The 11,046-nt window shown below is 47.0% G+C and overlaps 1 protein-coding gene across 1 annotated transcript; it reads left to right on the top strand.

Annotated features, from left to right (window-relative positions):
• The first annotated feature begins 4,028 nt into the window (after positions 1 to 4,028).
• On the top strand, positions 4,029 to 10,797 carry GMNC (geminin coiled-coil domain containing). The gene is made up of 4 exons (XM_069864951.1): positions 4,029 to 4,238; positions 6,786 to 7,013; positions 8,359 to 8,475; positions 10,034 to 10,797. The coding sequence occupies exons 1-4, from the start codon at positions 4,029 to 4,031 to the stop codon at positions 10,676 to 10,678; spliced, it is 1,200 nt and encodes a 399-aa protein (XP_069721052.1). The 3' UTR covers positions 10,679 to 10,797.
• The last annotated feature ends 249 nt before the right edge of the window (positions 10,798 to 11,046 follow it).

Here is an 11,046-nt window from a genome sequence, read left to right as displayed (position 1 = left end):
AATAAAGCATATCGCTTAATGTCTGCAAAGAGAGATGAGTTCCTTGCACAGTTGCTACCCAGACGATAAATGTCGAAGATGACCACAAACCTACCTAGTCTCACATGCATACAAATACATCAAATAATATCCATTACTCAAATTAAGTTTCTATATCACTATAAAATGTTATCCTTTTCCTTACTGCTACTAAAATACAACTTATTTCCTTGTAAAGGCCAACCCTTTTCTGAACCCAAACAATCAAGCACTAGCAATACCAAATCATCATCTTGGAAAATACCAGGGATAAACCTCATCCAGTGTTTACCAGAAAACTCAGAAACAAAACTGCATACCCCTAAATCCACTGTGCACCTTCATTTCAAACCAGAAGAGAGCATCAAAGCCACCAAGAGAACCATGCCCACACAGGACAGCCTCTGTCCATTGACTCACCATTCTCGCTATGAGAAACTGCAGGTAAGCTCAAGAAGGTCTATTACAGTCTTTCCATCTTGAAACCATCTTTTTAAAATTTGTTTGTTCCTAAATACCCATGAAACTCCACAGTACCAGACAGTATCAGCCCAAGAGAGCTGGAGCTAACAGCATTGAAGACTCCATTTGCCTAATTGCATTTGACAGCAAATTAAGCCCACATGGGGTATTTACTGTCAGCTGATGATGATTTCAAAGCTAGGAACTAGTGTGAGAGTGATGGAAAAGGTAAACATTACTCTAAAATGTGCCAGAAAGAGATAAAAGAGATAAAGATTTGCTAGTGCTTTTCTCTAAAACATTGGTACATTACAGAGCAGACTGAGTGATTTTGGTCACCCACCTGAAAAACAGGTTAATGTCAGATGGAATATTCTCTGAGATGGGTCCCTGTGCTGTTTCTCATTAGGGAAAGATTGTAAAAGAACCTCTTATTTGATGTAAAAAGCAAAGGAAAAGACAATATGTGACTGCACTCTGCAAAGACAGAAGCTAAACACTACAGAGAAGTGTCTAAACCAAAGCAAGAGTTTGGCACAAGGACAAAAGGGATTATACCTGCTATGAATACATGCAGACTGGAAACTAGAAAGTGTCTAGCCATCTGAGCTCGGAGTATGGTGTAGCCTCACAGTGGGAATAACATAAGGAAAATAACCTAATTAGTTTTAAGAGGGAGATTGAAAAGTTTAAGAACGTCTCAACAGCAGGGGACGGGATTTGGGAAGTGCCTTTTAGTCCTGCACTCAAGGAGGAAGACTGATCAGAGAACCAGAACCTGTATCTGCAAAATTTCCATTCAGAAGCTTTCTTGCAAATTAGTCTCATCAGGTTTAACTAATCACACCCTTAGTTCACAAACATCATCAGAGATTCATGCAAGTACCAGAGAGCCTGTGTGTACTTGACTAAAGGTTAATGTCTGGAACAGGCTGCCCAGGGAGGCTGTCAAGTCTCTTACTCTGGAGATATTCAAAACCCACCTAGACATGTTCCTGTGCGACCTGCTAGTGGTGAACCTGCTTTAGTAGGGGGCTGGACTGGATGATCTCAACATCCCTTCCAACCCCAAAAATTCCATGATTCTATGATCTGGAGTTATTAAGTGAGCCTCTATTTTGCCACTGATACACAATCCATTCTTAAGAGGGATAAGAAGCGCTCTAGCAGCAACATGGCAGAATATATGAAGATGATCTGGGGTGGATCTGGACACCTGTGCAGGTGTTAACATGAGAAGTAACACATATTATAGTAAGTCTAGTATAAGAGTTGAATTAAACTATTTGCAAATATTATTTTTATTCTGTGTACCATTTCTTCTGAGAACCAGTTCACAATGGTCCAAATGCAATTTTAGTGCCATTTCTACATTAAAAAATTATTTAAACTATAAAAATCCAAGTTTTTTTGTTTGTATTTTTTAACCTGAAGAACTAGCTTCATCACTGTTATTTAAACAAGAAAAATCATTGAAATTACAGAAGAAATTAACACATTGTGACATACAAGTGTATCCTCAAAACTTCAGAAATGAGCTGCCATGACACTCAAGGTGAAATCTTATCTCCACTGAAGCAATACTGTAGTCTTGATAAACATTTAATCCTTGATTTCTAGCTGAAGTGTATCATTAACTACAACAACAAATAAGAGTTCTGAGAGGAGCTGCCTCAGATGAACAGGAAAACAATTACCAAATGATTGTTGCTTGGTTTTGTTTCGCACTACACATCAACATGCAATGGCTACCGGGACTTGAAGATCTTCTATCACTGTGTGTGTGACATTCATGAACGATTTTGCAAAATTAGCTATTTATCTCTTATATCAACGGCATTTGTGTTTCCTGAAAGAAAGTCACCTTATCTTCCCAAATCTATGATCATGTCCGGTCTGGTGGTCTTTTATCCATGCGCCATATTTCACTCCCCAGCCTGTAACTTGTTTTTTTCTCTCTTGCATGTAGACATTCTATGGAGAGACTGGGAGGATCTTTCTGTCCAGCCCTGTGTGCTGGAGCAGGTCTCAGAAAACACTCCACTCTTTGAATTTCGAGTCATGTCTTACAACATCCTTGCCCAGGACCTGATGGATCAGGGTATAGAATCATAGAATCATAGAATCACCAGGTTGGAAGAGACCCACCGGATCATTGAATCCAACCATTCCTATCAAACACTAAACCATGCCCCTCAGCGCCTCGTCCACCCGTGCCTTAAACACCTCCAGGGAAGGTGACTCAACCACCTCCCTGGGCAGCCTGTTCCAGTGCCCAATGACCCTTTCCGTGAAAATTTTTTTCCTAATGTTCAGCCTAAACCTCCCCTGGCGGAGCTTGAGGCCATTCCCTCTCGTCCTGTCCCCTGTCACTTGGGAGAAGAGGCCAGCTCCCTCCTCTCCCCAACCTCCTTTCAGGTAGTTGTAGAGAGCAATGAGGTACTGTGAGTAGAGGTACTGTGAGTTGGCATGAATTCCCTGAGCTCAGAGTGCAAAGCACTGTCAAAACCCAAACCAATACAAAACCATTCGTGCAGAAGCAACAATGGAGTGCCCATGGGTTTTCTTCCTAACTGCTTTTCACTTCAGGAGTGTGCCTATACTCCTCCCACCACTTCTCAAAGACAAATACTGCCAAGAGGAAGTGGAGACAGAGCCACCAACGCTGTGCCAGGCAAAGGGCCCCACAAGGAGCAGCCAGGAGCCTGCAGAGCTTCTACCCACATACACATCAAGTGGGCTCAAAGCTTCCTCGGCTGGTTGCCCCTCTGACACAAGAAACAGATACCACTCCAAAAAGTGGTGAATTTCTTGTATCAGAAATGGCGTGACCAGCAGGTCCAGGTCCCTCTGTACTTGGCACTGGTGAGAGCACTCCTTGAGTCCTGTGTTCAGTTCTGGGCCCCTCACCACAAGAAGGATGTTGAGGCTCTGGAGCGAGTCCAGAGAAGAGCAACAAAGCTGGTGAGGGGGCTGGAGAACAGGCCTTATGAGGAACGGCTGAGAGAGCTGGGGGTGTTTAGCCTGGAGAAGAGGAGGCTGAGGGGAGACCTCATTGCTCTCTACAACTACCTGAAAGGAGGTTGTGGAGAGGAGGGAGCTGGGCTCTTCTCCCAAGTGACAGGGGACAGGATGAGAGGGAATGGCCTCAAGCTCCACCAGGGGAGGTTTAGGTTGGACATTAGGAAAAAAAAATTTCATGGAAAGGGTCATTGGGCACTGGCAGAGGCTGCCCAGGGAGGGGCTTGAGTCACCTTCCCTGGAGGTGTTTAAGGCACGGGTGGACGAGGCGCTGAGGGACATGGTTTAGTGACTGATGGGAATGGTTGGATTCGATGATCTGGTGGGTCTCTTCCAACCTGGTGATTCTATGATTTTTATTTAAGGCAGAGTTAAAAGTTTCATCTACACCACTGTGTTTCCCCACACACCTCTGCCTCCAGAACCGGGCTGCCCTCCCCCCGCGGCCGCCCCCAGCCCATCCCTCCCGGCCCGGGGCCCGGCCGGCACCTCCCCGGAGCGGCCCCGCGGCGGGCGGGCGCGCGCTGATGGCGTCACGGGAGCCCCGCTCGCCTCCCCCAATGGCCGGGCCCCGCGCTCCCGCGCCTCCGCCGCTGCCCAAAGATGGCCGCTCCCTCGGGCGGCCCGAGGCCGAGGCCGCGGTGTCCGGAGAGGCTGGCGGGCGCTGCGGAGCCCTAGGCGCCTCGCACGGGTTTGCTCCGGGCCCTGAGGGTTCCTCCCGCCTGCCCTTCGGCCCTGTCTGCCTCCCCCGAGTCCTTCCCGGGCGTGTTCCTGACCTGCCACAGCCCTCCAGGACGAGTCCTGAGGCAGCCCAGTAAAGGGCGAAGGGCCCAAACCAAACCACAGAGGGCTGGGCTGCGCTGGGCCTTGTTGCTAGCTGGAAGCGTTTCCCAGAGCTCCTGTTTCTCAGCGCTCCAGGAAGCGGCCTGAGGCAGCCCAGTAAAAGGCAAAGAGATAACCCAAACCAAGCCGGGCCCCTCTGCTCTTTGGAAGTGTTTCCAAGAGCTTGTGTTTCTTGTTAGCCAGCAGATCCCCGCACCTCGCTCCACGCGGTGCCACAGCAGAGGGGTTGGCACCCACAGACTGGGGGTTATCACAGCAGTTATCAAGTGTATTGTACAGCGCTGGGGCTTAGGAAAGCTAAAGGGCGACCCCAGGCTAGGTGTGGTGTGCATTTGAAACGTGAGCCCTTTTTAAAATCTCTGTCTTGAAAAAAAAACAATCAAGGCAGGAGATGGCAGTGATTTAATTTGGCATAGCTGCCAGTTTACCTTGGGCAGCAGCAAAGAAAAATACGTCAGTAGTAAAAGAATGGAAGGCAAAAGGCCTTATTGGTTTGTGTTCTCCCTGAGCCTTGCTGATAGGGTTAGAGCACTGAGCATCTTACAGGGGAGGAATGAAAAACCATCCCATATGCCACCCTGGCCTGCTTTCGGCCCTGCCTCACCTTCCACCTGTCTGCAGGCAGGTCAGGTTACCTCCCTGAATAGCCCTTGCCATGACAGGAGACAGAATCCTGACTGAAAAACTGCTCTGTCAGGAGCTTTATTCCCACCATCCCCTACACTCTTCAAAGACAGAGCCTTAGTAAGGAGTTGTTTGGAAGGCTGGGATTTTTGTTTGGGGTTTAGTTTGGTTTCTGGGAAAAACTCAAGCTTTTCCATGGATTTTCATTGCTGGAGAAATCTGATGCAAGTTAGGTGTGACTATAAGCAGACAATCTCTGTCTTTCACACATCTGCATATGGCTTTCGTGACATTACCCTGTATGATAATAAATCTTACACCACTGTCACAGCATTTGACAATTCTGTGATACATCTCTTCTGGAAGCCTGGGGCTTGGCAGGAAATTAATTCCTAATAAAGTGAGACATTTACAGGAGCTTGTCACTGCAGATTTTATTGTTCGCAAATCTGTACTTTCTTCCTCTGAGCTATCCACAGAAGTGCCTTAAATCAGATTTGCTTCTATACACCTCTGGGAAGCCATAGAAAACCCACTCTCTCAGCCAGGCGCACTGGACAAACTTGCTTCTTCCTGCTGGATTCTACAACTGCAAACAAAGCTTGAAACCAAACAAAAAACAAAACTCACCAGTAACACCAGCAGCCCTGCTCTGAACATGTGGGATGCTACCCTGGATTCCTGCTCATTTACTGAAGTGAAACTCAGACACACCGTTTCAGTGCTATCCTGAAGTATGTGAAGGCTTTTCTTCCCCCCTCTCTCTCCTTCTTTTCTTTTCCCTCCTTCCTTGTGTTGATTTGTGGGGCCAGAATGACTTTGATTTCAGCAAGTTTGCTGTTTATTCACGTCACAAGTTTGACAGCTTTACACCAAATCAGATTGCTGGGTTTCAGGAGAGCTCTGAGGCGTCACTGGGAGCTCCTTTAGATTAAACTCGCCTCCCCGGTCTCCCCCCTCTCCCCCTCCTTCAGAGCCATTTAAACCTCGCTGGGGCTTTTAACAGAAACCTGCTCCCAAGACCTGCATTTCATTCTGCCACTAACATGGTAAGTGCTCTTTGCATTTCTCTCGACCTGGAGGCAGAAAAGGAGAAGCTGGTCTCTTTGCCTTGGGGGCTTGCAGTAGGTTTTGTGCCCTCTTTAAGATGGGGAAGGAATAGGGCTCTCCTCTACCTGCAAGAAGAGTCTGGGCTGCTCTGCCTTCCCAAGGGTGAGCAGATTCCCTGCTTGAGGCTCCAGCTCAGCCGTTGCCTTGCAGAGATTTAGAACTGCTACAGATGGGGCTTATTTGGAGGAGGGAAAAGGAATGAATCCAGAGACAACCCCAGGCTTTGCTACTGTGCGGTCTGGGACTCCTGCGGAACTGCAGGGGCAGAAGAGAGTGAGAGCAGCCTGGAGGTGACTCTGCTGGCTTTGTGCAGCTTTAGAGCCGAAGCGAGTCACCTCAGGCGGGAGGAACGGACTGGCCGAGGACAGCCTGCGTCCTCCCTTCACCTTAAACCCTCTCGGGACCCTAGTATTTCCCAGGGGACCGCAGGAAAGGTAGTCACCTTCCCGGCGTAGCCTTGCTGAGGGGCCGCGGCGGGGCGGAGCGGTGCCTCCCGGGGGGGAGCGGGTCAGGGCTGGGAGCTCCCACGGGACTCCCCGGCGACAGGTACCTGAGCAAACCCCGCCCGGGACAGGGGAGCGCTTCCCCGTGGAGAAGGGACCGGCCCCGCCGCGCTGGGATGCTTCTCCCCGGGAGCAGGACTGTCCCCGCGGGATGGAGCGGGGGATCAGGGACACCCCCTCCGCCACCTCCCCTTCCCTCCGCAGAGCGCCAGCCGGCCGGGCTCGGAGCCGGACTTCGCCTGCCCCTGGGCCGCCCCCGCCGGGGTTTCCAAGGAGACTTGGGCCGCCGCCTGCGCCGCGGAGGAGGCTCAAACGCCGGGGGAGCCCTCGAGCCTGCTCCCCTCGAGCCTGCTCCGCGCCGCGCAGCTCGGAGCCCAGGACACGGCGTGGCAGGGAGACCAGCTGTCCTCCCAGCTCTACAGAAACAAGCAGGTAAAGGCTCCCCACGAGGTTCCCCAACTCTATAACGTGCACCTTCTGTTCCGGTACAGGTGTGAGAGATGATGGCGAACCACGTTCAGGTGGGTTTTGTGGCTTGCTTGAAGTATTTGTCCCCCACGCGTTGCCCCATGGGCAACAGCTGCTGTGGGGTTCCATATTCATCTCTCCTCTCTTACAGCATATTGCACCAGCTGCCTTGGCGCTAGAGAAGACCAGGGTCGTAGCCAGGGAGCTCTTTGGCCTCATGCTGTTGACTAAAAATACATAGCGTGTGTCCTCCTGAGTCCACCATGATTAACTTCACAAGAAATGATTCCACCAGAATTGCCTAACTTCTATGGAGTATCAACCGTTCCGACCGACAAACATTTCATTGTTACTTTATTTTCTCTCTTCTTCCCTTTTTTCTTTCGTAAATCCCATCAAGGATCAGGAGAAACTCTGAACAGTCCTAAATGAAGGAACCCCAGAGATATCACTCTAATCAAATACTTGGGATGATTGTTTTGACAATGTGAAGTCAATGGAAATTCATTTACTAACTTCAAGATCCCTGGAATCAAACCCTAGTCCCAGACACCAGTATACTCGTTTCTTTGGCTTTACCTCAGTCATTTACACCTATGCTTTTCAGCCTGTGCTCAGCAGGTGTCTAGGATCCTTGGCAGAAGATGCCTTGTCCTCCTAAAGGAGTCTCCAGAGCTATAATCAGGAGGCAAAAGTGTGTCTGCAGATACCTGAATTTCCCGTGAAAAAGTGTTATGCGTCTGGAAATCAAAACATACCTACTCAGCTCTTGGGACCAGGGATTATATAGGCTCTGTATATGTACTGGGACATTCACAGTAGAGTCGAGGATTGAAGGGATCCCCGACTACCACTATATTCTAAGGAATCTCAGTTGCGTCTTCCTTTTGCACTAACTGTTGTCTGCAGCTCCTCCTTCTCCTTTTCCCCATCAGCCAACTACAAATGGGAAAGAGAAGGGTGCAAAGAGATGCTTTCTACTGCTCAGGAGATTTGGCAGCTGCTGTCATGCCCGTGACAGTTTCTGGCTGTTCACAGGGCTACCTGTAATTCTCTTCTGTTATTATTCCATGGTTACAAGGTCTTTTTTTCAGAGTAATCTTTTCAAATGTTCACTAAAGAATAAAGGAAGTCAAAAGTGAAAACTGAACAGTCATGCCACTTAGATTTACAGAGACGAGGCTGGAGGGGGTAGGTTGAGCTCACAAAGCAAACACCCAAATCATCAAATCCAAGCGGCCTGTACCATAGGGCGATTGCTATTAAGTTACAGAGTCAACACCTATTCATCATTATCTGTATTCCACAGCTTCAAGATACCTTGCTTCAGAAGGAAGAAGAACTTGCTAGGTTACATGAGGAAAATAATAACCTCCGACAATACCTGAATTCTGCCCTGATTAAATGTTTAGAAGAAAAAGCCAAGGTATTGCGTTGAAACCTGTTGTATAGATGTGTGCAGAAAAAATGGGTTGAATAGGTACATGCTGTTAAAATATGTGGAAAGTCTAAGAGTGTAGAAAACCTGCAGTGTGAAATCTCTTTGACTTCACAGAGCTGCTAAATTGCTGGTCCTGGGTCTAAGGTGATGGTTTCCCCCAGGAACTACATCCTGCCAGCTTCTGCCTGTGGACATAGTATAGCCCACAGCATAATAAAGCTTAGTTCATAAGTAAGTTAACTATAAGTAAGTTAAGTTTATAAGCAAGGTAAAATTATTCCATCTAAATGTTTTTCAGTGAAAAGTTCAAATCTGAACATATATTTCTTGAATGTTTTCTCAATTATACCTTTTCATAAGGATTATTTTTTTCGTTTTTTTATGTTTTGGGTGCTTTCTGGTTTATGTTTTGTTTTGTCATCTTCCAATAGTACATTTAATTAATTTACATTAGAATACAGGTCTTCTAATTTTTTTTCAAATTTATTTAATTAAAAATAGTGTGTTTGTTTAAAAGTGAAATACAAAATTAAACACTTCAGGTTAGATGAAACATTCTGTTAAACATTCTGTGAAGGGTTTTTTTTTTAATTAAATATTTTGATTCCCCATCTCTCTTCCAAAATAAAGTTAATTGTTTCTTATTGGCTTAAAGACATTTTTTCCTATTACAGACTTGCCCATGAAACCAAACTATTAATTATTTGCTCAGCTCTGTGGATTGGGCATAAGGTAAAAAGGCCTGTAAAAAATAGCAGACGTGCCTTTTACATTCTGTTCCAAGTTGACAGTGTGGCATGTCCCCCCTCCCATGCCAAGACATCGTTCCTGGCAGGAGAAAAGGTCTCCTTCGTTAGGCGCAGCAGGGAAACGTGGCTACCCATCTGTGCCACATCGAGGAGAATCCAGTATGAAACTGTCATGAGAGATGTCTGATTAGTGAATTCATGACATGGTGGGAGCTTCCTTGTTATTCCTGCCTTTCTTTGACCATACCTGGATGTCTGAAGGGCCCTTCTTGTCCTGCAATAATGGCAAATGAGATTGATTAATGAGCTCAAAACCACTCAGACTACTGCTCCGAGCCCTCCCTGGCCAGGATCATACCTGCCTCAGTATAACTTACCTTCGCATCCTCCCTCTTTGTCAGGTTGCCACATTCCCCTGTACCCCACTCACCTGCCAAATGCTGCTGGCAGCAACAGCGCAGAGGAGTGTGCAACAGCCAGGCAGGAGCTCTCATTTCATGCAGTACTGAATGAGAATGCAGTCAAAGCACAGGCCTTATTGACATTGTCAAATTCTTCTCTTTCACAGACTGGGTTGTTGCAGAAACTGAAAAGACACAAAATAATTAATCGTATCCATATATTTAAGCAAAGGGTGAAAGAAAAAGTATTTTTAATAAGGACAGTAGTAACCATCTTGCAATTTAAAAGCTGAGATCAGAAACATATTGCTTCCAGGTAACTAGAAGTTCAGATTTTAATCTTCTCTCCCCACACTTTTTTTTCTTTTCTTTTTTCTTTTTTTTTTTTAATAGAAACTACTATCCTGCCATGGCCAAAAAAACTGTGCTGTCCTCAAAAGCACCAAGAGGAGATTAAAAGAGGACCACTGCTTTGTTCCTCAAGAAACTCCTCTTGCTTCCAAAGCTAGAAGGAACCTTTTCAATGAATTCACTGCCTGTGAAGAGCAAGCCAGCCCTGCTGTGGACAGCTGGGTCTTGCAGACTTTAGGATTAAAAGATGTCAACACTATTGATGAAACTTCAGCTAACTACAGTGCCCTATCCTCAGACTTTGGAAAAGACACGTACTGCCTGAGTCGTGGTGCAGAAATAGACTACGACAATGGTGAAGGAATGGCAGCAGCTTATAGCTGCAGCCATGTGCCTCCAGCAAACAGCAGTACCCATCCATGCAGTGAGGACTCTCCCTTCCTTCCTGAGTTTTCTTCAGTGCCATGTGTCTCTTCACCAGTACCAAGTGTTTCCTCCCTGCCAGCCTACGGGTTGCCTTATTTGACTGGCAGTTTGTCACCCAACAAAACAGAAGTGGCCTTCACAACATCTCTAAGTCCTCACCGCAACGTGAGAACACACACTTTCCACCAAGGACAAGCCTTTGTGTGCAGGGGTGATGATGGAGGATGGAGATTCACTTGGGTGCCCAAGCAGGCTGAATAATGCACCTACATCAGGGGTCAGCCGTAGGGGAGGTAGGAGACAGACACTTCATCTTGTGCTTGAGACAGGTTCAGTTAACAAAAATTAGCCCTTTCTGGTCTGTGTTAAGTGCTATTCTGTTACCTACCCACTGCTTCTTCTCTCCCAGGTTTCACAGGTATGGCTCCAGATTGCACTTGGACAATTATCTGCTACAGGCCAGATGTAGAGTTTGGATCATCCTCTTGTGCCTGTGTTGAGATACCTGCTTTTACTTGTTTCGTGTTTTTTTTCTACTGTCAGCTATTCCTTGTTAACTGGTAGCTTCCAGGCTGGAGTGCCTTCAGCTTTGATGATCACTCCCATGTGCACCAAACTTGAAAGCGTTT

Source organism: Phaenicophaeus curvirostris, chromosome 10, assembly GCF_032191515.1.
Source record: "Phaenicophaeus curvirostris isolate KB17595 chromosome 10, BPBGC_Pcur_1.0, whole genome shotgun sequence".
Classification (NCBI taxonomy): Eukaryota; Metazoa; Chordata; class Aves; order Cuculiformes; family Cuculidae; genus Phaenicophaeus; species Phaenicophaeus curvirostris.
The sequence above is the reverse complement of the archived record's forward strand: the minus strand, read 5'-3'. Positions and strand labels throughout refer to the sequence as shown.

Bases quoted from the DNA above. Each gene is read 5' to 3' on its own strand.
- GMNC (XM_069864951.1), top strand. From the start codon at position 4,029: ATGGCGTCACGGGAGCCCCGCTCGCCTCCCCCAATGGCCGGGCCCCGC. The intron at 4,239-6,785 runs GTCTGCCTCCCC...TTCCCTCCGCAG, and splicing joins CCCGCCTGCCCTTCGGCCCT to AGCGCCAGCCGGCCGGGCTC. The intron at 8,476-10,033 runs GTATTGCGTTGA...TTTTTTTAATAG, and splicing joins GTTTAGAAGAAAAAGCCAAG to AAACTACTATCCTGCCATGG.